The sequence below is a fragment of the Leopardus geoffroyi genome, chromosome B2, assembly GCF_018350155.1.
Source record: "Leopardus geoffroyi isolate Oge1 chromosome B2, O.geoffroyi_Oge1_pat1.0, whole genome shotgun sequence".
Classification (NCBI taxonomy): domain Eukaryota; kingdom Metazoa; phylum Chordata; class Mammalia; order Carnivora; family Felidae; genus Leopardus; species Leopardus geoffroyi.
In genome coordinates this window covers 133,972,528-133,998,612 of record NC_059332.1, presented here as the reverse complement: position 1 = coordinate 133,998,612, position 26,085 = coordinate 133,972,528, and the positions used below count along the sequence as shown (strand labels likewise).

At 45.1% G+C, this 26,085-nt stretch overlaps 1 protein-coding gene and 1 long non-coding RNA gene across 13 annotated transcripts in view; one reads left to right on the top strand and one right to left on the bottom strand.

Moving 5' to 3' along the window:
• The window catches only part of SASH1 (SAM and SH3 domain containing 1), a 335,608-nt gene that overhangs the window by 131,563 nt on the left and 177,960 nt on the right, over positions 1-26,085 (bottom strand). For all 12 annotated transcript variants that reach the window (XM_045499954.1, XM_045499960.1, XM_045499956.1 and 9 more), the window contains exon 2: positions 19,206-19,334. In XM_045499954.1, the coding sequence (XP_045355910.1) occupies positions 19,206-19,334 (129 nt within the window). The remainder of the gene's footprint in view (positions 1-19,205; positions 19,335-26,085) is intronic.
• LOC123609143 lies at positions 20,107-24,168 on the top strand. The gene is made up of 2 exons (XR_006717630.1): positions 20,107-20,220; positions 24,131-24,168. It is a non-coding gene; the product is annotated as an uncharacterized LOC123609143 (long non-coding RNA).

The following is a 26,085-nucleotide window of genomic DNA, read 5'->3' as shown; positions in this document are numbered from 1 at the left end:
AAAATACCAGATGCTTATTAATCCTATCTTACGGGAACTGTGGCTCTGTCGATCCTTACATCAAAACCTAGTTAAAATAATCCCTCTACCTGGCCACGCTGTAACCCTCAAAACATTTTGAAACATGGTTAGTCAGACATATACATATATTTCTGTAGCACCTCAACTACAAGTCACAACGAGTCCCCAGTACCCATGTTCAGCCTAGCCTCAGGCCAGAAAGGGGTTTTGTAAAGACACGAATTATACCAAAGTGGAGATTCAGGATTTAAAAGACTAGTGAAAAATCCGTGAAGGGTGTAACCGGCAATAAGATTTGGCAAATATTCCCATCAGGGTCGTTGAATAAATCCGGAAATGACTGGGAATGGTAAGGGGTGTTTCCTGCTTCATATTAACTTCACCAAATTTTACATAGATAATTACAAAAAACCCACGTGACATATTTTTAACTCCACACACAATTTCAGATGTGTGGCCTTGCACGTGGTGAGGTCCCAATACATGCTGACCGCCTGTAACTGTAATGCTGAGCTACAGAAAATCCTAGCCTCTACGTTTTCATGTGTGTTTGTTCACCGGGGGAAAAAATTATACTGCATTTCTCCCGGACCCCAGCACACATGGTAAAGTGCTCACTCAATACTTAGTGACTGACTGAATCGCAAGATTATGTATTTAACTAAAATTCATGCAATCGCTTAAATGAAAATACAGACCCAGGAGGCGATTTTTATGTCTGTGTCACAGATGTGTGGGCGAAGCTTTATAGGACACCTCTGGGTAGCTTGTGACACGGTGGTGCATTATACTAGTTTATGACGAAGTCCTCTTTACAGCTAGCCCATCTTAGGACGCTTATTACCTCTAATGCCACGCGGTTGTTTATCACCTCGGGAGGCTTCCATTCACTAAGGAATGTGACTTTATGTGCATCTTATAACTAAGACTGTCCTAGGGAGAGAAAATGTAACGTTAGTAATATGGGTTGCTGCTTAATAGGGAGGTATGGCTCTGTCGCAAAGAGAATCGACTGACAACTATTCTAGGTTAGAAGTCATCTCTTGTTATTTAGATAGGCAACCATTAAAAATATAACCGTAAGCCCTGCTTTCCACAATGTCGCCCTTTTCTTATAACAAAAACACCCCCACCGCGAAACTGCAGCACGGATTGCCCTGCGACAGTACCTAAACTCATGGTCACTCTACCATGGGTACATCTACAACCTCCAACTGACACACACCGGGTTTTCCACAGGCAACATCCTGATGGGAGAAACAGGAGTATCCGTGTCCAGCTAAGAGTGCGATGTGTTCTGTTATGATCTGTGGTGAAAGTGACTCTCCAAGGGACCAGAATGTTCATTTGATACCTGCTTCGTGACTGCCTCCAGCAGTTCAGCTTTATTTTTTTTTCCAACGTTTATTTTATTTTTTTGGGACAGAGAGAGACAGAGCATGAACGGGGGAGGGGCAGAGAGAGAGGGAGACACAGAATCGGAAACAGGCTCCAGGCTCTGAGCCATCAGCCCAGAGCCAGACGCGGGGCTCGAACTCACGGACCGCGAGATCGTGACCTGGCTGAAGTCGGACGCTTAACCGACTGCGCCACCCAGGCGCCCCCAGTTCAGCTTTATTAAAAGCACAAGAAGTCGTCTCCTCCTGTCGTCTGGCTTCCAATAGAGATTGCAGGTTTTAAGAACAAACTTGAAGTCACTTAGGTATGAAATCTCTTACATAGCCCCAAGCGACATTGGTATAAAAGGCCACCCTTCTCTTAATCTCTTCTTGTTCTCGAAATCTCTTACTATTATGTTGGTGGCAGATTTCATAGCATTTTAGACACTTTAAATAAAGCTGAACTTGAGAATTCATTTAAGCAAAAAGGGAAACATGAGAATGTTCAAATCCCATAGTGCTATTCACCTAATACTACTTACAACTCTTAATTTTTTTTTTAATGTTTATTTTTGAGAGAGAGTCAGAGCACAAGAGGGGAAGGGCCAGAGAGAGGGAGACACAGAATCCAAAGCAGGCTCCAGGCTCCGAGCTGTCAGCACAGAGCCCAATGCAGGACTCAAACCCACAGACTGTGAGATCATGACCTGAGCCAAAGTCAGATGTTTAACCGAGTCACCCAGGCGCCCCTACTTACAACTCTTTATAACGGGCCATTCAGTTAATCATCCTTGGCCTCTTCAAGGTCAAGTGACCAAGAGGCACCAGGTACTGTGGCAAATGCTCTGAAGGATATAAGGATAGAAGGATGCAATTATAAGGCACTTATAATCTGGTAGAAGGGATAAGACAAGTATGGATAATAATACAATGTAGTGGGGCGCCTGGGTGGCTCAGTTGGATTAAGTGGCTGGCTCTTGATTTCAGCTCAGGTCATGATCTCATGGTGCTTGGGATATTCTCTCTCTCTCTCTCTCTCTCTCTCTCTGCCCCTCCCCTGCTCTCTCTCTCAAAATAAATAAATAAACATGAAAATGATTTCTTAATTCAAAAAATAATAATACAAGGTAGAAAAGAACAGACATCATATGATAAAACTGGAGATTCAGAAAAGCAAGGCCCACTTCCCTCAGGGGTCCAAGGAAAAGAATGCAGAGGAGGTGGCCCTAGAGGGGGACACAGTGACAAGTGTGTGGTTGATCAACAGTCTATAGGCAGAAACAATAGGCAAGAGAGGCAGGGGCTGTTTTTCTTCACAATAAATCTCTTGAAATTATGCAATTGTGTATAAACTGCATGATAATAAAAGCCAAAGGGGTACCTTTCACCATATACAAAAATTAGCTCATAATGGATCAAAGGTCTAACTGTAAGAGCTAAAACTATAAAACTCTTAGAAGAAAACATAGGAGAAGGGGTTCATGACAGTATGTTTGGCAATAATTTCTTGGATAGGATGCTAAAATCACAGGCAACAAAAGAGAAATTAGATGTATCAAACTTCATCAAAATGAAACATTTTTACATTTTTGTTCCTCAAAGAACACTATTAACAGAGTGAAAAGGCAATCCAGGGAATGGGAGAACATATTTGCAAATCCTATCTTTATAAGGGATTAATATCCAGAATATATAAAGAACTCCTACAACTCAACAAGAAAAACAACCCAATTCAAAAATGGGAAAAGGATGGGGCACCTGGGTGGCTCAGTTGGTTGAGCGTCTGACTCTTGGTTTTGGCTCAGGTTATGATCTCAGGGCCATGGGATCGAGCCCTGCGTCAGGCTCTGCACTGAGCATGGACCCTGCTTAGAATTCTCTCTCTCTCTCTCTCTCTATTTCTCTCTCTCTCATTCTTTCCCTCTGCTCTTCTTTTCCTCCCTCCTTCCCTCCCTCTCTCAAATAAAATGAAAAAAAAAATTTAATAAGAAAAGGACTTGAACATTTCTCCAAAGAAGATATACAGATGGTCAACAAGCACATGAAAAGATGTTCTACGTCACTAATCATTAGGGAGATACAAATAAGAACCACAATAAGTACCACTTCCACAGCCATTAAGATGGCTACTAGAAAGGAAGGAAAGAAGAAGAAAGAAGAAAAGAACAAGTGTTGGCAAGAATGTGGAGAAACTGGAACCTCTGTGCACTGTTGGTGCGGATGTAAACTGGTGTGGCTGCTGTGGAAAACAGTAATGGAAGTCCCTCAAAAAAATAAAAAAACAATTACCATAAGGTCCAACAGTTCCACTTGTGGGTATATGCCCTCCAAAGAATTGAAAGCAGAGGCCTAAAGAGGTATTTGTACACTCACGTTCACAGCAGCATTACTCTCAATGGCCAAATGGCAGACGCAACCCAACTGTCCTCCGATGGGTTAACAGATACACGAAATGTCACATGTACATACAATCGAATATTACTCAGCCTTAGAAAAGAAGGACGCTCAGACACATGCTACAACACTGATGAATCCTGAGGACATTATACTGAGACTGGAATAAACCAGTCACAAAAGAACAGATACTACATAATTCCAAGTATATGAGGTATTTAGAGTGGTTCAATCCATAGAGACGGAAAGTAGGAAGGTGGGTGCCAGGGGAAAGGGGGTACTGGGGGGGAAGGGGAGAATGGGGAACTGTTTAACAGGCACAGGAGTCCAGTTTGGCAGGATGAAGAGAGTCCTGTGGATGGCTGTTGGCGATGAAGGCACAACCATGAGAATATACTTAATGCCACCGAACTGTCCACTTGAAATGGTCAGGATGGTAAATTTTACGGGTATTCACTACAGTCTTTTCAAAAAATAACTTTTTAACTAAAAAAATAAGAGCTAAACTAAAAAGTTCAACCCTCCTCACCGCCACCCCTCTTATGAAGAATGCCTTCCTAGATGTGAGGAGGCCCTGTTTTCCTGGCCCCGCATTCTCCCTGGTCTACTCTGCCTTCACTGATAGTCCCCAGCACAGCACTCTACCTGGACAAACCCCTAGGGTCAGATCCTTCCTGGACTACTTTAGGAGTATATTCCTCAGTATATCCCTAGAAGTATATTCCTAAGGCCCAATGTCTTAGCACTCAGGCTGCACAATCACTTGCAAATTGTCCTAGAAGGGAAGATGCACATGTTGGCTATGTCCCTGCTGGATGCTGATGAACAGGACACTGTTCTCTCTTTGCTTGAGCACTGAATTTAAGAATCTGTATACAAACAGCAACATTATTTAACACCACACAACGAATCAAAATCACACACCAACTGCCTTTATTTAGAACTCCTTTTTTTCTCTTGCAGTTTATAAACAGATTTCACGCATATCAGCAATGCCCACGTGGAGCCTCCTAGCAAAGTCCTTCAGAGGTCCTGCTCTTTGAGGTTCGGACGGTAAGCATTCCAGTCAAAGGAACCAAGCAAACAAACAGAAGGATTGCTCAATACATTCAGATCTGATTAAAATGTTGTTGGCTTGTGTTCAAAACTTGCATCTCCTCGGGTCAGGCCACATGACGGGCACCCAGCAATGAGAAGCATGTGCATCTGGCTTGTTCTACAGCCCTGCCCTATCCTCTGTCCCATCCTCAAGTCAGTGTGACATGTGCACAAACATATCTCCACCTGGAGTAAACATCTCCGAGTGTTACCTTAACTGTGGAGGCCACTACCCAGCACAAGACGGGTTGGGTTCCAAAGATTACCTTGTCAATTTCTGATTTTTTTTTTTTTTTTTTTTGAGGTAACACGCGGCTTTAACGTCAGCACAATTGGGCACATTCCCAGCTCAAACCTCAGGGTCCGGTTTATCTCATGACGTGCCGGGAAACGAAGGCAGGACCCACCCCGCCACACAGAACAAGCTTCTGTGGGAAAATGGAGTTGGTGCCCAATCGCCGATTCCAAGATAAATCTTCCCCCAAGGGAATGAGTGAAGGTGCAGCCTGGAGTTGCTGTCGGTGGCCACTAGTCAATAAATGTTTTATAAGGAACTACAATCAGGGGTAGCTTAATTAAAAGAAAATATCCACTTGGAAAACCAATATAGATCTATAACCTTGGCCATTACCGTACTAACCAGACGTGCCCTTAGAAGTTCAGCCCTGTTAGGGGCGCCTGGGTGGCGCAGTCGGTTAAGAGTCCGATTTCGGCTCAGGTCACGATCTCGCGGTCCGTGAGTTCGAGCCCCGCGTCAGGCTCTGGGCTGATGGCTCAGAGCCTGGAGCCTGTTTCCGATTCTGTGTCTCCCTCTCTCTCTGCCCCTCCCCCGTTCATGCTCTGTCTCTCTCTGTCCCAAAAATAAATAAACGTTGAAAAAAAAAAAAAGAAGTTCAGCCCTGTTAAATTCACCTAAGCCTCAGCTGTTTACTTCTGTTGGTCCAGCTTATGGCACAGGATGGGCTGAGCCATCGCACCAGTTTTGTCCCCATCACTCAGAGATCAGTCTGCCACTTGATTTTATGCTATAGAGTCCTGACCCTGGCTGAATGGACACACTCCTCCAAACCAGTTCAGCTAAGTCTTCCAACCAACGAGCGTGACCACCTTTACCTTTTCTATTTTCCTGATGCTTAATGTAGCTTTCCGTGAACGGATGGAGAGCTAGAATCTGTTGCAGGCAGATCCGTATCACCCACTTATGACTGTGACTAATCTAATCTTGTCCTTGGCGGTCTCGTTCTATTGCAACATGGGCTTCCTCATGACGCTAATAGCTTCCCCATGGCACCAAATACGTTACTGAAACACACCAGAAATCCAGTAAATGTTTTTCCTCTGCTGACTTTACCAGTTCCCTGCATTCGCTTTCAGGAAGAATACCGAATGCCATCATTTGGCCATTTCTAAGACACTTATTACAACACACTACAACTACAATATTATAAGACCCTCTAATGTTGGGTTATTCTGTTAAATATACTGAGTTTTCAAGAAAAAGCTACAGGCAAAACTGTAAAACGTCTTCACGTGATTTTACCTTCTTGAATGTAATTTTTTCTCAAGTCTATCATCCCCTGCATTCTAGGACAACGCAGGGAATATAATTTCAAGAGATTCTTTTGAATTCAGGATTGCCCACGGAACCTACAGAGCTACTCGCTCCTATTCCAAACAGTCCAGGTTGCTGAGCTTTTTGAGTTCTTCTAACTACTACTTAAATTTCTTGTCTCTTCATTTACTTCGTACCACTATCAGATGACTATCTCTAGCAACTTGTCAAACCCTCTCTTAATCGCCTGCTTCAATTCTGCCCTAGGTAAAACATGAGGTCTGTCTGTAGGCCAGGAGAGATTTCCGTGCGTGCAATGAGAAAAAGAAGAGAAATGGAGAAAGAGAACGTAAAGAAAATAATGTGGAACCCCAGAAAACTACTTAAAAGCTAATTTTTCCAGACACATGAAAAGATGCTCAACGTCACTCACAATCAGGGAAATGCAAATCCAAACCACAATGAGATATCACCTTACACCTGTCAGAATGGCTAGAATCAAAAAGACAAGAAATAACAGGTTTGTTGAGGATGTAGAGAAAAAGGAACCCTCACGCACTGTTGGTGGGAATGCAAACTGGTGCAGCCACTGTAGACAACTGCATGAAGGTTCCTCAAAACATCAAAAACAGAATTACCATATGATCCAGCAACTGCACTACTGGGAATCCCAAAGAAAACAAAAATACTAATTCAAAAAGATATATGGACCCCTATGTTTATCACAGTATTATTTACAACAGTCAAGATATGGAAGCAGCCCAAGTATTCAATAGATGAATGGATAAAGAAGATGTGATACACACACGCGCGCATGCACACACGCACGTGCACACACACACACATGCACACACACACACTGGAATATTACTCAGCCATAAAAAAGAATAAGATCTCGTCATATGCAATGGATAGACCAAGGGGCATTATGCTAAATGAAATAAGTCATCAAAGGACGAATGCCATATGATTTCACTTACATGTCGAATCCAAGAAACAAAATAAATAAACAAGAAATAAAATGAGGAGACTCTTAAATACAAAGAACAAATTGGTGGTTGCCAGAGGAGAGGTGAGTGGGGAGAAGGGGAAAAAAGATAAAGGGGATTAAGAGGTGCAAACTTCTAGTTATACATAAATTAATCACAAGTATAGCAGAGGGAATACAGTCAATAACAGTGTAATAACTTTGTATAGTGACACATGATGACTACACTTACCATGGTGAGCACCGCATAATGCATAGAAATTGCCAAATCACGATGCTGTACACATGAAACTAATATAATATTGTACATCAGTGTACTGCAAGAATAAATAAAATTTAAAATATTTTATAAAAATAAAAAAATAGTGGTGCCTGAGTGGCTCAGTTGGTTAAGAGTCTGACTTCGGCTCAGGTCATGGTCTCACAATTCGTGGGTTTGAGCCCCTCATCAGGCTCTGTGCTGACAGCTCAGAACCCGGAGCCTGCTTTGGATTCTGTGTCTCTCTCTCTGTCCCTTCCCCAAGCATACTTTGTCTCTCTCTTTCTCAAAAGTGAATAAACATTAAAGAACATTTGTTTAATAGATCGATTGATCGATCGATAGATACACAGAGGCATCTGGGTGGCTCAGTGGGTTAAGCATACGACTCTTGATTTCAGCTCAGGTCATGATCTCACAGTTTGTGAGATCGAGCCCCCACACTGGGCTCCGCACTACCTCGGCTTCTCTCTCTCCCTCTCAAAATAAATACATAAACATTGGGGCGCCTGGGTGGCTCAGTCGGTTAAGCGTCCGACTTCGGCTCAGGTCATGATCTCGCGGTTCGTGAGTTCAAGCCCCGCGTCGGGCTCTGTGCTGGTGGCTCAGAGCCTGGAGCCTGTTTCAGATTCTGCATCTCCCTCTCTCTCTGACCCTCCCCTGTTCATGCTCTGTCTCTCTCTGTCTCAAAAATAAATAAAGGTTAAAAAAAAAAATAAAAAAAAAAAAAAACATAAACATTATAAAAAGTTTATAAATAAATAAAACCTGTTTACAATTGTTACCTTTGGTAACTGAGTATTAGGAGACTTTAAACTTCTACTTTCAAGAATTTTGTAGGTTTCTTTTTTCCATTTTTTTTTTTACCATAAGGATACTGTTGTAATTTGAATAAAAATTATATCATGCTTTGTAATATTACACTTTCATATTATATTACCCAAGTGCATGAACTAATCTGTAAATCAAGATCCACATCCTTGGGGAAGAAGGCAAAGAAAACCTCTCGGAGCAAAAGGCAAGGTTAGTGAGTGGCCTGGGTGGGGGGGATTCAGAGATTTGACAATGACCTCCATTTCAAATCCCTTTCCTTATACTTACTAGCAGCTGGCTTTCGACAAGCCCTATTTTTATGATTGTTACTTTTATAAAAAATTAGTTACTCTAATATAAATAACAAAACAGTATTTGTTACAGATATTCACGGATCTCTAACTTATACCCAGGAATTCTATGGAGGGCACTATAAACATTATATTCACTTACTCTTTTCAACAACCTGATGAAACAGCCATTGTCATCCCCATCAGGCAATGCCCAGACTGAGGCGCTCCTGGCAGTGAATATCCAGGTGGGTGGGCAACACAGTCTGGGTCTCCCCCACCAGGCAATTCGTTTCTGCCTCAGCCAACTGAAATCCTAAGATTACTAGTATCTGTCTCACAGGATAATTAAAAGAACTAAATCAGGTAGATGTTGATGTCTTATAAACACCAATGTACTTTTTAAAATGCCATTATTTGGGGCGCCTGGGTGGCTCAGTCGGTTAAGCGGCCGACTTCGGCTCAGGTCATGATCTCGCGGTCCGTGAGTTTGAGCCCCGCGTCGGGCTCTGTGCTGACAGCTTGGAGCCTGGAGCCTGTTTCAGATTCTGTGTCTCCCTCTCTCTGACCCTCCCCTGTTCATGCTCTGTCTCTCCTTGTCTCAAAAATAAATAAAACGTTAACAAAAATTTTTTTAAATGCCATTATTGTGATCATTATGAACATAATTATTATTACGACCTCCTCATAGTGTACTTACTCTTTCTAGTTATTGACATTCCTTTAGGTAGTGAAGCAGATAAATTACTCTGAGTTTGACACATGTTAAGTTACACTGGCGATCAACCATGCAGAAGACCTTAATTGATAATTATCCGAACATCACTGGCCTTTAAAAGATTCATCAAAAATATTAAACAGTGGGGCACCTGGGTGGCTCAGTCGGCTAAGCATCCAACTCTCGATTTCAGCTCATGATCAGGTCATGATCTCACAGTTCGTGGGATCGAGCACAGAGCCTGCTTGGGAATCTCTCTCCTCCTCTGCCCCTCCCCTGCTTGCACGCTGGGGCAAATAAATAAATAAGCTTTAAAAAATATATTAAACAGTAAGTTTTTCCTTAAGCTAGAATTCTCCTTTAGGAAGAAAGGTTTAATCTCCATGAATCCAATGACTAACTCCAATAAGGAATTCAGATAAAATACCAAAACAGATTCCAGAAGATGAAAGAGATCAAAGGAATATACGGGAAAAGTGAAACCCACATCCTAAGGGAGAAAGGACATCCACATACAAACAAAAATAACCCTTTGAAATCACAGCTGCAATCATCTTCCTCTTGGCATCTCTCTTAAGAAGCCAGGCCTCGGCCGTCGCACACATTAAAAAAATAATACACACCTCCACAAACACATCCAGATGTTCACGAATATTCATGATGTGCTTCCAATCTGGTTTGGACTTGCCCTTGATTTATTTTTGATTAAGTTCCACCACTTTCTGCCTTTATTTCTAATACCGAGACTGCTGTTACATCAGGAGGTTTAAAAAAAAAAAAAAGTAGAAACTGATGTTCTCGGAGTGCCTGGGTGGCTCAGTCGGTTAAGCATCCGACTCTTGATTTCAGCTCAGGTGGTGATCTCACAGTTTAGGAGTTCAAGCCCTGAATCAAGTGAGCTAGAGCCCCGCTTCAGGCTCTGCGATGATAGTGTAGAGCCTGTGAGGGATTCTCTCCCCCTCCCTCCCTCCCCTCATGGGATTCTCTGTCTCCCTCTCTCTCTGTCCCTCGCTCACTTGCACCCTGTATCTCTCAAAAATAAATAAATAACGTTAAAGGGAGAAAAAAAAAGAAACTGATGTTCTCTTTTAAGTAATATAGTGGGACATTAAAGAAAACTGAGATGTATTTTCCAAAGCCATCAGATTAGTTTGTGTCCTTACAGATATCAAATGGTTGAAGGGCCAGAAGAGGAACTGAACTAACTGTACCAAACACATTAGCTCAATTTTGTATCATCTTGCTTTCTTCTATTTATAAAATTCTCAAAACTTCCAAACTGAAGGAAAGGCAGCTCCAGATTAAAATCAAACACACACACACACACACACACACACACACACACACACACTGCTGAAATGGGTGTAATGATCTTCTCTCTGCCTACTTGGGATTCTCCTCCCTCTGTCTCTGCCCTTACCCACCAGACCCTCTGTCGAAATAGATAAACTTAAAAAAAAAAAAATGGAGTGGCTCTGATCAATACACTAGGTGTTGCAGGGCCCGATTCTTTCTGTCCTTAGCCATTGCCGTGCACGGGAGCTGAGATGAGAGACTGGCCTCAAGGAGGGACCCACTGGTCGGGAGGCCAAGGTCAGGTGTGTGGCAACACCAGCAAAGGCTCACAGCCCTGCCCCAGGTGACTTCCTGTCTGGGTCCTGCCCTATCTCTCTAACCCCATTTCAGATGCTCAACACTCCTTATTCCCTAAACAGAGTCATGAAGGGCAGGTGGGCCAGTCTTCACCAGAGGCCCCAAACTTAGACTCTGATGTGATCATCAAAGGATTTGTAGATACAGCCACAGAAACCCACTTAGGCCCTGAAAATAGGCAAACATTCATCACACTCCTTTATATTTTGTCTGAAGGCAAGACCACAGTGCCTCTAGTGTGCTGTAAATTCACATGTTTCAATAGCCTATAGTTCCCTTGTGATAGGCACAAATAAATCATACTGTAACCTCCGAGTTAAAAGCATTTACTTGTTAAATGTAAACATGTACAGGGCACTGCGGCTTGGGTAACGTGGTGTAAATATTTCAAGGGCCCCAAAAAGGCACCCGGCCTGGGCCTCACTCAACAGGACGTTTGGAAACGTCCTGATTCCAAAAACAGGAATGCTCCCGTCCCCTCCCAAACCCAGGCCAAGCCCTCCCAAGCCCTGATTCTGCCATCAAAGTGGCCTCTTTTACTCTAATTCCTTGGCTTTTCTCCCTAGTTCCTGTCAGTGCGATTAACATGTAGGAATTCTCGCTCTCGTATGTAAGTGAAAATAACCACAAAGCTCAGACTTTTTTCCCTTTCTGGCACACATTCGTATTTTGAGCAAGACGCTATTTTGGCTTTTAAAGCCCTGGGCATGTTGTGTTTCGTAAGATGCAAAGAAACAAAAATAGTCATTTCTAAATGATCAGGAGCAAAACGAAGCTGATCCCTATTTGAAAACCCTGACGAAGGCCTCTCAACTATCCCATCTCACAGAACCCATCTAATCTGTTCCCATAAATTATACACGCGGTGGACAAAGCTTTCTAAGTGTAAAAGGATAGAAGAACACCTAAATTACAAGCAGCACCGGAGGCCAAGATCAAATCTGGCAGCCGAGAGATCGGTTTATGTCCATCCATGTTAACGCGGTGCAGGGCACAAAAGAACGCTCAATTGCGGCTGGGCATTTGACTACAAATGTGACTTTGTTAAGAGCAGAGCGGGGCCCTGTGCGGCCATGTGGTTTAAGGCATAATGCCTCAGTGTATTTTGCCATCGAGTATGTGAATCCCACAGCACAATGTAGTTCAGACTCATCGTCTAATGCCCACTGTCTCTGACTGCAATCTGCAAATTAACAGTAGCCCAAAGCTGGCAAATAATGTCAGTGAAGACAAAACGAAACAAAACAAAAACAAAAACAAAAACAAATGCCCTTCAGAGCAACAGTCGGGCTTCAGTGGTTGGATATTTACACTCGGGACACAGACCGCATTCCCCTGCTGTGGAAAAGAGAATCGGGGTTCCGGGGGGGCACATGTGCTCTCTGAACCTCCGTGCTCCGGGGCACGCAGCCCTCCCTCATTACGCCTGTGAGATACGGCCTCAGGTGGGGGTAGCCTCGCTTTCCGTCATCATTTTCTGGAATGTTCAGGCGGCACAGGAAACCTGTTTTCCACACGCCTTGCCGTCTCAATAAAACAACAACTCCCCCACCCCCACCCCAGAGACTGGACGAAGTCTGCGTGTCTGTGGGGAAGCACAAGTTCACCTTGACCCAGCCAGTCAACCGTTGTGCAATGGCAATTATTTTTGTTTTGTCTTCTGAACGGTGATGAATGAGAACCTCCTATCTTTTTATATTATTTCTAATCCGAAGACCTGTGAAAGACGAGCATGTATCTTTTCCTCCACGTCATTTCTACCTTAGGTTTCAGCCCCAGTAAACCTCCTGCAATTGCCTGTAAACGCCACATCTTCCCTCCCAATTTTTGACCTTTGCCTTAAGGCAAACTGTGACCTTTGCCTTAAGTTATTCCGCACCGTCCACCCCCCCTCCCCAAATCAGGTTAATCTTCTGTGTCCTTAATGTTGGTGCCTGGGTAACACCTCGTGCGGGAAGCCTTCTGGGACTTTCCTACACTCAGTCAGGGCTTTTCTCTGTACATCTTCCTGCACAGCATCTTAACAGTCTGTTTACTTATCTAACGGCCCCACTAAATTGTGATCTCTCTAGGGGTGAGTTAAGCGTCAGTTAAGCGTCCAACTCTTGATTTTGGCTCAGGTCGTGATCTCACAGTTCGTGAGATCAAGCCCTGTGTTGGGCTCTGCGCTGGCAGCATGGAGCCTGCTTGGGATTCTCTCCCTTTCTCTCTGCCCCTCCCCCACTCACATGAGCTCCCTTGCTCTCTCTCCAAATAAATAAACAAACTTAAAAAACAAAAACAAAAACTGTGACCTCTCTGTTGATGGGGAAAACATCTTTTACCTGTCTTTCTGGAAAGGCAAAATCTCAGATACAGGCTTGACGTTCATAAAATATTTAAAAACGGGGACACCTGGGTGACTCAGTCGGTTAAGCATCCTACTCTTGAGTTCGGCTCAGGTCATGATCTCATGGTTCATGAGTTCAAGCCCTGCATCAGGCTCTGTGCTGATAGTGTAAAACCTGCTTGGGATTCTCTCTCCCTCTCTCTCTGCCCCTACCCCTCCCTCTCAAAATACATAAATAAACTGAAAAAGATGTATTTAAAAATATGGAGTGCCTGAGTGGTTCAGTCGGTTAAGTGTCCAACTTCAGCGCAGGTCATGATCTCACAGTTTGTGGGTTCAAGCTCCAGGTCAGGCTCTGTGCTGACAGCTCAGAGCCTGGAGCCTGCTTCGGATTCTGTGTCTCCCTCTCTTTCTATTCCTCCCCCACTCACACTATCTCTGTCTCTGTCTGTCTGTCTCTCTCTCTCCCTCTCAAAAATAAACATTAAAACATTTTTTAAATAACTACAGACATAAACGAACTTAAATACTTGTTGCGCACCTCTTACACAGCATGAATCTTCTCGATGTTGGAATACAGAAGTGACAGACAAAAATCTTTGTCCTCAAACCAGGACTTGCTGGGAAGGGCCACGAGGAAATTTTGCGGGGTGGTGACCACGTCCTATATCATGCTTGAGTGTGCGTGACGTGGATACATCCACTTGCCAAAATCGTAGAGCTGAGATTGGTGCATTTCAATATGTAAATTTAACCTCTCGAAGAACTTCAAAAATTTAACAACAGTCAAGTGGGTGTGGGGAGTTAAGGATAAAGTAGGAACGTCAAAATGCTAAAAACTGTAGAAGCTGGGTAAGAGCCACAGAAGTGTGATATATTATGATGTTTATATTTGTTTAGTTCTCAAAATAAAAAAAAGAAAACTAAAAAGACTCTCTGCAATCATATGAATATCCATTAATGAAATGTAAGTAACAGATAATCTTCAGTGTTTCCGGGGGGGTTTGAGTTAGGAATAGAAGGGAAAGGAAATAAACGAACAGTTACAGGTCACTTACAATGATGTTCCAGGTCCTTTATAGCAGTTTTCTCATTTAATTCTTACAATACCTTCAGGAGATATTTTTACCCCCATCTTACAGATGGGGAAACTGAGGCGTGGAGAGGTTACACAATTTGCCAGCTAAAAACAAAAGCCAGAATTGGGCCCCAAGTGCCACCACCTCTTTCCACCAGTGTTTCTCACACCCTTTGCCACTGTACCAAACACAAGGGCTGGGACTCCCGCGTGGGCTTAGGCTTGGGCTGGTATAGTCTGAGGAAGCCCCAACAAGCACCACAGTCATGACAGATATCACTCTTACTGCCTCTTAGTCCAGAATTACATCTGGAAAGATTAAATAAACTTCAAGGAACAACAATTACACCCCAGAATGGTTCCTACACCATCGGCAATGGTTTTGAGGTCACATTTCTCTGTTACATGATGCAACATTTTAATTTACGTTCCTGGTCCTTAAAGTCTTTACCTGGGCTCCCATTTCCTGGCTCACACACAGATGTGATAATGATCTGGCACAGAGCCCGAGGAGGGCTTTGGCTGACGTCGTCCACAGGGTCCCCCTGTAGGTAGGGACTCCTTCATCAGGGCTATGCCTCACCAGCAACCACACAAACCTGTTTTCTGTCAACACCCCAGCAGACTCAACCTCACAGATGCCAAGGAAGTTGATATGGCCAGTAATAATTGCCCACCTTGCCTGTATCCCTTTCCTGGACACGGTGTCACTTTGACAGATGTCAGGCTTAGCATCGCTAGAGATGGGCCCATTATGGACTTGGAAAGCCGTATCATTTCCAAATGCAGACTCGCCCAGCCAAAAAAAACACACAGGGCTCAGGGATGTGCCAAATGTGTGGAAATATGGGCAACTTCCCTGCTGTTCACAAGCACTAATGTCCCAATCCCCAGCAGAGGCAAAGGCTGTGGTCCAGACATACGTTCCTTTAGGGCCCATTTGGTGCTAAATAAAAACTCTCTCCATAGTTATAAATTTGAATCATAATCCCTGTTTATACTGTTGGATTTTCACCCATCTGTACTCTCTGTTGCCTTCATCTAAACTAACTGGCCCCCAAAAACACTTTATCAAGTAAGTGCTTTATTCTAGTTGGGAGCCGGGTGATTAGGTCCTGGAAAAGTAGCTTGGTATCCGGTCCAGAAAGTTAATTACTAACATAATTATCAAAACCTTATATTTTTCAGGGTTAAGTCAAGCATCTCTGTGGGCAGGGGCGTCTCTTTGGTTGGTTTGTTCTCTAGTTCATACGTAATTAGCTCTTAAAGACAACACATTTTTCGACTTTTAAAGCCAAACACGGATATCTAAATGTCTGCTCTATCTTTGAATATTCCCTCCATTGCCAAAATTCACCCAGAGAATCTGAAATGAAACAAAGTCATAAACTGTTTCAACCTATCATTCAAATCTCCCAGTATTCAAGGACAGCAGACACAACAAACTTAATGCGTTATTTTCGTAGAAGATGCTTGAGGCTCCGAATGTATTCTTCTTACTGCTTTTGGTGGATTATTTCTTTCCCAAGCCACCTCAATTCAGCTTTCACGGGACTGCTTACTGACACAGAAAGGAAGTAGTAAGTCACAGGCCCTCAGACCCAAAGCTGCACCAACAGCCGAGAGAGCAGGGAAGGAATTGGTCTACTTGTCTGAAGGTGGAACAATATGCAATAAAATGAATAAAAACCATAGAATAATGCAGCAAAAGGCAGCATTATGGAGTGAAAGTGACAGCTTTCCAAGAAAATGACTTCCCATCAGGACTCAGTCTGTGATGAGCTAACCACCCGGAGAGGGAACTTTGAATATGGAGCTATGGTTGCATACCCGGCCTGAATGAACGATGGATGACCTCAAAACAGCTTAAGACGCATCTAACATGGACTTCTAGACTCCGGAAGCACGCAAATGACACACGGGACGCGTGGCATCTAACCTGACGGTCAGCGGTCTACGAGCTCCCCTATACCTCTGCAACCTGCCTGCGATTTCATAGAAAGAGAACCTGAATGTGCCCATCTGGGATCTTCCTTTTCTCCCAAACTACAGTCTAAGGAGTGAATGAAGTTTCCAGCCTGGCTCGAATGAGCTCCCATCAATTTTACCCACTACCACACTGCTGCACCTTTCATGAGAACTAATTAAGCTCATCCGGAGGGGTTTTTTTTCCCCCCCAGACTGTCTTTTGCAGCTCTGGACCCGAGCACACCAAATTAGGCCCATCTGTCTAACCGGGAGGAAGTTATGTGCCCCACTGCCAAACAGGCTTTCTTCCCTACCTAGACGCTGCCCTCCGAGGTTCCTAAACACCTTGCGAGGATTATGGGGACCCCAACTCTTAACCAGCTAGAATTTTGGCAAGAGCAGGGGATCACCTACCAATTCACAGCAATCCTTTCCTCGCATGGCAAATGTCACCATTTCTTCCAAAAGGAAGCCACCAAGCATGCTGCCGGGCTACTGTTCAAAGTCAAAATTACGATATCCAAGAGTTCAGCGCAACTTTTACGTCGTCGTTTCGCTGCCATCTTGCCCCCCAAAAGTCTTTTCTCATTAACTATGCCCCAAAAGAAGAGCCTAATTAATTTTAACCGAGTCTTCTCCCACGTGAGGTTACTTTTGTTAAGAAAAGGAAACAGCTCCCTCTCTCCCTGCCCCTCCCCAACTTGTCTCTCTCTCTCAAAATTAAACATTAAAAAAAAATGTAAAAAGGAAAAGCGGGGGGAGGGGAGGCGCCTGGGTGGCTCAGTCAGTTAAGCGTCCAACTTTGGCTCCGGTCATGATCTCACAGTTTGTGGGTTCAAGCCCCGCATCGGGCTCTGTGCTGATGGCTCAGATCCTGGAGCCTGCTTTGGAATCTGTGTCTCCCTCTCTCTCTGCCCCTCCCCAACTTGTGCTCTGTCTCTCTCTCTTAAAAACAAACACTAAAAAATATTTGAAAAAAAGGAAACAACCCTGCCATTCACACATGCCAGAGGACAAAGTTAGAAGAAAGACGGCCTTGGCAATGATGTCGTCTGTGCCTGCCTGGGCCACAGAGTCAGGCTCCCAGGACAGTGGCTCTTGGTCCCCAACCGATGCTTCTCGGGCTCAATCAACTCGATTATACTCTTACCACCACTGCCAACAACTCAGTGAACAAAAAGGAAAAAGAATCAATAATTATCTGACAGTCATATGCTGTTACTCCTGACCTAAGGAATCTTCACTTAGGTTGAATTAGGGAAAGAAATTAAAATACACAGGAATGCCAGAGTCTTACTGTAGAAGTGAATCACGCCCCTTTGTAGAATAACTGAGGTGCCTAAACTAGTTGTTGGGTCCATTATATAATAGGTCCTTTATAACATAAAAGGAATTACTAATTAAAGAATGATCTGTTCTCAGTTTCTTAATTATTGCTTTTTTTTTAATTCCTACCCTAAGCAGATTTATGAAAATTAAAAAAAAAAAAAAAAAAAAAAAAAGGATACAAGTGAATCAGCAGTTTTCAAACTTTTTTTTAAAGGCAGAGAGAATCTTACTCACAACAGATCCATAGAGGACCCTTCTCCCCTCCAAAATCTAGAAGATGATCAAAAAGGAGTTGACCTGGATGTGGAGACATGGAGAGTTCTGCCTCCCCTTCCTGAAGGGGTCACCACAGTGAACTAAAACAATCTGAAAAGCACTGAACCACAAGGAACCCAAATAGGATGTATGATGAAAATTTAAATTAATAAATGCAGAAGCTTCAGTAAGATCTGTTGCAGCAAATGTACTACCTGGAAACACTAGCACACATGTAGATTACAGAGACCTAAGCTATTTATTTACTTATCTGTCAAATGCAAGTTTAAATGCTGCACTAATCCTACATAAAGGTCTTCACAAAAACAGCCAAATGAATTTCGACACCTCAGTGAGAGAGCGGAGCCGTGGAAAACAGTGATTATGAAGAGGTCTTAATGACATGGAGGAACTATAATAAAATATTAAATAAAAAGGCAAGAATTATATTGCTGATATAAAAACACACTGAGCAGAATCTGCTAAAATACCAGCATGCTAATTACCAGGTGAGAGATGAGGGTGGTTTCTGGCTGCTTTAAATTTTATTTAAAAAAAAAAAAAAAAAGAAAGAAAGAAAAAAAAAAAGGAAGGGAGCAAAGGACAGAAGGAAAGACCTACCCTCGACATTCTTTGGGCTTAGAGTCCATGAAAATGTAGCGTACACTGGCCAAGAGTAAAAACATTCCTTTTGCTTAAGTTAAAAAATAAAATCTAGCCTTTTAATGAATACAGATATTCGGTCATGCTGCCCCAGCCAATATGCATTTATTTGGTCACCACAGAACTGGGTGATTAATCCTCTGGGACCTGAACTTTTTACCCCAAACTAGGGCAGCAGCCTGCAGACAGACGGTCCAAGCACAAGGAAGCCGGTCAGAGGGTCCGAGAGGGGGCGCTGGACCGGACCCCGGGAGGGGGCGCTGGACCGGGAGGGGGCGCTGGACCGGGAGGGGGCGCTGGACCGGGAGGGGGCGCTGGACCGGGTGGGGGCGCTGGATCGGGAGGGGGCGATGGACCGGGAGCAGGACACCGAGCGGCCCCGCCGGGCAGCAGCGTCCTCCCCGTGCCACCCACTCACCACGTCCAGGTCCTGGGAAACCCTCCGCTTCCGCAGCTCCTCCATCCTCTCGCACACATCGGAGAAACAGGTGTTGTAATAGTCTGCATACTGCTGCGCCAGGTCATCGATGTTTCCCAGGGAGCCGTCCTGAGGGCGAGGCGGGCAGCAGGAAAAAAAAAAAAAAACAGGAAAACAACAAAGGCGGTGAGTCCACCGGCACGAAGACCTACAGCTTTTGGTGCCCCTCCCCCCAGCATTTACACTAAGAACGGCCGGTATTCGTTAAGTGGGGAGTATGGGCGCCACCTCCAAATCCTCCGGACAGCTATGGACACGGGGCGGGGGGGGGGGGAGGGGGGACACAGGAACTATGTGCTCGCCTTTACAGTAACTCAGAGAAGTTGAGTGCCCACCGAGTCTAGGGCTAACAAGCAAAGAAGGCAGAACTCCCAACCCAGGACTGCCTGCGGCCAAGGCCGCGGTCTGAAACCCACACCTCTGCCCGCCTGGCAGGGCTAAGAAACCCCCAGGCGGGCGCCTTCAGAAGAGGCACTGTCCGGGCAAGAGGCTCCCTGAAGCCCCATCCGTGGCTGCACCAGAGCCTCCTGAGAAGTCCCGACGCCAGGACCCCACTCCCAGGAATTCTTATTGCGAGCGGAGGGCTGAGGACCCGTGAGGGACGCCGCTCCCGAACCACACCTGTGCCTCCCTGAGACCCTTGAAAAGAAAAAAAAAAACCCTACTCCTTGAGTTATTCCAAGTACACAAGCGAGAAGCACACACGTTAACAAATTCACCTAAAGAAGGAACAGGTCTGTGGCCCCGGCAGCCGCTCCGGAGCCCACGTTCCCGAGTTCACACTCAGCTCGGCGGCCGCTCACAATTCAGGGGCCTGAGGCGTGTTTCCTAAGCTCTGGGAACTCTGGAATAGTACGGATAACCTCTGGACGGATAACCTCCGGTAACAATGGAATAGCACGGAACCTATCTCCCAAGGAGAAGCGGTGAAGTAACACGGTCCACCTGGCACACAGTAAGTGCTCAAAACTTGCTTAGCTACTCATGTTCACTACAAGACGATGTTTCAGACTATAGTCTTCCTTTAGGGCAGTCGAGGCCTTGAATGCGTGTCTGAACACATACACACGGAGGACACACATTTGTAAGTTATGCCATTTCTTCTACTCACTCGTTCATTCATAAAGACATTTGCCCTCCCCTGTTTACCTCCCGACGTGTCCTTTCTTTGGTAAGAATAAATGGCCCTACCAAGCCAACCAAGGAAACGCAACTTTTAGGGAGCCTAGAAGGTGCACACGCTTTCCATTTTACGGTCCACAGCCCTGTCTAAACACGCAAACACACTCAGATGCAGGTGGGGTTGGGGAAGTAAGAGTTCTCCCAAAGCCTTTCCGCTAAAGACCTTTGGGCCTTGTCAGGAGGCCTGCGTCGGAGCGAGCATCTCTATCCCACGTCTGCACTCACTGATCTTATACAACCCACGTACAGGAGAAACAGAAATGAAAAGAAATGATATTTTAGAAAAAAACCTCTCCCTCCCCCCCACCCCAAGAAAATGTTCTCCTTTGAGGTAATCGTGTCCAAGTCCCCAGGACAGATCTAGGAAGGAGACGTTTGAGCATTTGAACATGTCTGGGCAAAAGTCATTCCTTCATTTGGTCGTCGGTCCGTCTCAGACAACAAGCTGGACAGACACAGAGGCTCTGGGGGCCTAGCCTCCTATTCAATATGTTTACTGTCAAGTTTCCAAGAGGGAAGTAATATCGGTCAAGGCAGAAATCTGCTGCTGGGCCTCTGAGGAAAGGCCCAGAGGTGGTCAGCCTGCTGGTCTCTGCTTTCCTGCCGTCAGCAAAGGAAACTGCCTGAAACCAGAATCACTCAGGAGGGAGGAAGCCAAGCCAGAGTATCTTATAGTGAAGTTTCTGAAATCTAGCATGATGAATCAAATTATGATCCTAAGGTTTGTCCTGACTCGCCTCGGCCCTACGACAGGTACCCCCATGGGCCACAGCATGGAAACCCACAACCCCCTGGTGGGTTTTCTCATCTGTTTCCCCACTTTGCCCAACCTGCCATCGACCCCGCCACCGAAGTGACCTTGCTAAACAGATCTGACCGGCTTCCCCTCCTCGGAGAATCCCCCATGCCGCCCCATCACCCAGCTGAAAAAGCAAACCCCCGCCTTGCCAGCCCAGCTCTCAGGGCCTTTCACCTCGCCTCTGCTCCCCAGTCGGGCCCCGATGAGGAAGGAGCTGAGAGCCACTGCCTGTGAGGCCCAGAGGAGCCAGAGAGAAGCAAGCAGCTTCCTACAACGACCACTTTCCCCTCGGAGCAGGCCCTCTCCCACCCCACACACACCTCAGGCCCAACACCTGAACTGAGTTCTGACCACCAACCACTACTCACAGCCAGGACAATGGGAGCAAAGTGCCCGCTGAAGCATGGGCTTGAGTCTGCAGCTGCTGGGCCGGCTGCCTTCTATTAACCCAGCATTTTTGCTTAAACTTCAAAGAAACAAAGTCCTCATGGTCCCCCTACTCTTCAAGATCCTCCTGTTTCCTTAGTCCGCGCCCCCGGTACATACTGGGAAGGACCAAGGAGCTCCCTTCAAAGCACGCGTTGGAAGGTGGGGGGAAACAGGGTTTATAGCCATATCACCTGAGAACCTATTCTTACGAGTTACTGCCTGGATTCTGCCACTGCCCACAACAGCTGGGGCCCCTGAAGTCCTGGGGCCCTTCAGAGTTGTGTCAAGCCTATCAAGAGTATGAGGCTATCCTGTCTCCATCCAGAAACTTCCACCTTCATCCATCCAGGAAGGGAAACATACCTGTCACCTTTGACCAACTACAAAACCTGTATCTTCTAATACCTGAGTGAACTTGTTAAAACCCGTAGACATTACAGCTACGCACTTTCCTATAGACTGCCGTTCTTAAATGAAAATTTCTCTCCCTCCTTCCGCCCGCTGCCCGGCCCCCATCACAGAGGCACTAAAAATTGTACTGTTTTAGCCAAGGCACTCCGATCTTGAATTCTGGCTTCTCAAAAAACAGCCAGCTGAACCGTACAACTTAACACAATCACTGGTTTTCTTGGATCAGTCAAGTCCACTCCAAAAAAGTTTGTAAGCCATTATTTACATAGCTTTTTTTCAAATCACTTCCCCACCCCTCCTTTTTCCTAGCAATACCTTCAACATCAACTGTTCGGTTCTCAAGTTTCCAAGCTGCCGATCAGATGTGTTTTTTTGCCACTGGTGAAAAAGTTTAAGTCCCTATCCCTCAGCCCAGATCACCCCAAATTCCCCAGTATCGCGGGGGCCTGGAAAATATATGAGAAAAAAAGCAGCTGTTCAACTCAACCCAGGCCAAAGACAGCAAACACTTCACACCCTGCAGCATGTGGCAACGTCCAACCCGGACTTGGGGCCCGGCAGACAATGATTTAGAGCAGCGTGGCACAGCTGCCCCTGTGTTTTCCCAAATCGCTTTCCAGATGTGCAGTAAGTCCCCAAAATTTCCACTTTCGGCAGCCTTGATGATGTAAGTGCCAAGAGAGGCAAAAGAATAAAAGAACGGGATTTTAAAAAGTAGGTCTTGTCTGCCATCCCCAGGAAGAAATCCTTATCGCCCCAATCAGATGGAACCAATGAACCACGAGACGATGGTCTCTTCCTCCACTCAAAACCCATGCTCTTTCCGGACTATCTGGAAACCTTGGCATCATTTCCGCCCAACGTGTTCTTGAGATAGCGAAGACCTATTCGGTGAAAACATTTGCTTCTGGGCGCCTGGGTGGCTCCGTCGGTGAAGCGTCCGACTTCGGCTCAGGTCACGATCTCACGGTTCGTGGGTTCAAGCCCCGCGTCGGGCTCTGTGCTGACAGCTCGGAGCCTGGAGCCAGCTTCAGGTTCTGTGTCTCCTTTCTCTGCACCGCCCCCCCCCCCCTGCTTGTTCTCTGTCTCTTTCTCTCAAAAATAAATTAAAAAAAATAAAAACATCAAAATATTTCCATATTAGGCTGTAGGGAATTTAACCAATACAGCTGATGTTAATACCACCACACCTAGTGCATCTTTCTTTCTGGAATGTGAGGTTATGTCTGACCCAACACCCACAGTGCTCATGTCAAGAGGCACTCAAGTTGCAAAATAGTAAACGCTGTCTATGCTTATTCTAATAGATACAATTATTAAACTACTGAAATCGATTTCTTTTTAAACTTCTATTTCTCTTAAGGTGTTCAAGATTTCTGCTCTAGAGTCATTGCTCGCCTAATTTGTCTCATTTCTTATTTTTCGCCTTTGGTTCTCATGCGTGAGGCTGAAGGAATATGGGTTCAAGTTTAGGAACAGGGGGAAATCTTATTTCCTCCAAAGAATTTAAGTAAATTATGAAAGTGTGTCACCCGATCTTTTTGTAAGAATTTCCCCATACGCAGCTAAAAAGAAAAGAAAAGGAAGAAAACCCATGCAAATTCGAGTTCTCTTTCCTTTTCTTCCTGCAAAACCAGGCCACGGCATCTTTCCCACATAACCATCCACTTCGATTGGTATGGGTTTAAACTGGATCGGCGGTCTCACTACCAGGGGCAGGTCAACAGAAGACGGACCCTGTGCAATCTTCCCACGAAGCCACTGCACACCAAACACTCATCATTTATGCAGCCAACATAAAAATGCAGAGATACGGGGCATTTGTACCCAACAACTCAGATGGGGCGGGGGGGGGGGGGGGACTGCTGTCGCAATTAAGGAGAAAAGAAGCAGCACTGTTCTCGTAACGACTGACTTAGCAGTCTTTTCTGATCTTTATCCCAACGTACTTCTGTCTCTGGAAAATGTAAAAACTCAAAGTACTATGAAAACAGAAAGCATTTGTATCGTTAACTTTGGTTATTTTTGCTCTCTTCTTTCCCAGATGTCGTTTATGGTGTAGGGTATCCAGACAGGCTTATGTTGGAAAAAAAAAAGAAGACAAAAGTCCTGAAAACACCCGGAAATACAATGTAATCTGTGCTGTTGTATGCAGATCGAATGCAAATGAATGCAAATGACCTGTAATCCTGATATTTTCTGTATCTATAAAGACAGAGCCCCAAGGGAAAACTCCAAGTGTTGCTCTGAATCCCCAACGTTGAGGGGAAGAAAGAGAACAGACTCCTGGCTCATTTATTTAGTGTCTCTACCTTTTTTGGTCTATAGTAATAAGTATATATACATTTTGAATAATATAAATTATACGCTCATTTACATTGCTCCCTGTTGTTTTGGAGAGGGGTGGAGCTGAATATATCAGTATTCATTCCCCAACAAGCTAAGTCCACTGGAAGAAATCACTGCAATAACAACGCAGCCCGATTTCCTGAATGACTTTTACTCTGCGTTTTCATTCTTTTTTTGTTGTTGTTGTTACATTTATTTATTTTTGAGAGACAGAGACAGCGTGAGCAAGGGAGGGGCAGAGAGAGAGGGAGACACAGAATCGGAAGCCGAGCTGTCAGCACAGAGCCCGACGCGGGGCTCGAGGGCTCGAACCCACGAACTGTGAGATCATGACCTGAGCCGGAGTTGGACCCTTAACCCACTGAGCCACCCAGGCGCCCCTCTGCGTCTTCCTTCTTAATTAGCTTCTTTAAAGATTTGGAGGTGATAAATGCTTTCAGCAAACGTTCCGGTGAAATTGCTGCTGCCATAAAAAAGACTTTAATTCTGGTTTCCTCATTCGGCCTCACTGCATCTGTGAGGCGTCGCTCCCAGCACTAGCTCTGCTTATCCCCATCCTGCCATGTCATTCGTGGAGAGAGTCAGTGAATATGCCATGATCTCGAATATTTTTCTCCGAGGTATGTCGCTCCTAGCATTTCCGCAGATGGTCTGGGCGGGAATACAGTTTGTCTCAGGAAGAAGTTTTTTACGCAGGACAACCAAAAACACACACTAAAGGGACCGTATTAGGTCATGCTGGTGGTGATGAAAAGCCCTGGGGGGCGGGGGGGGGGGGGCACACCCACGTGGCAGGTGGCTGGAGGGTTGACTTCACATTTCCACTCCCCCTCTCCAGAACACCCTAGACCTTGCCAGGCCCTCTAATTCTTGCCTTGGCAAATATAACCTTGGTGCCCGAGGCCCCCACTATTCCGCACAGAGGTCTCCGCTTAGCATAAACCCAGCCCTGGGGAAGGAAGGCCTCAGGCAGGCAGCACTGAGGCTCCCTCCCTCCCAACACTCTCTCAACAACTGCTTCTAAGGAAGTGGCCTTCAAAGGCCTGAGGAAAAACACCAAAAACAAAACCAACAGACACACACACACAAAACGCAAAACGAAAACCAAACAACAACAAAAACTAGGGCATGGGACATCTTTGACAGCATTATTTATAAACTACTTACAACTCTAAGTACTTATTAATGTAGACTGTATCTATTTACATTAAAAATGGATACGGGGCGGGGGAGTGGCAGCGCCTGGGTGGCTCAGTCTGTTAAGCATTCGACTTGGGCTCAGGTCATGATGTCCCGGTTCGTGGGTTCGAGCCCCGCCTCGAGCTCTGTGCTGACAGCCCAGAGCCTGGAGCCTGCTTTGGATTCTGCGTCTCCCTCTCTCTCTGGCCCTCCCCAATTCATTCTCTAAAAATAAATAAACGTTTTTAAAAAAATGTACTGCCAGAATCTCACACAAACTAGGAATCCCTAGTTATCAACTCAGAAGGAATTTGAAAAGCTCGGTCTAAGTAGGAAAACTCCATTTCCTGACCATAGAGAGGAGCAGCTACAACAAAATGGGATTAAAAAAGGCCTCCTCCGTATCCCTCATGGGGAGGGTGTGCTGGATCTCTGATGTCACATTAATGATCAGGTACGATGAAGAAAGTG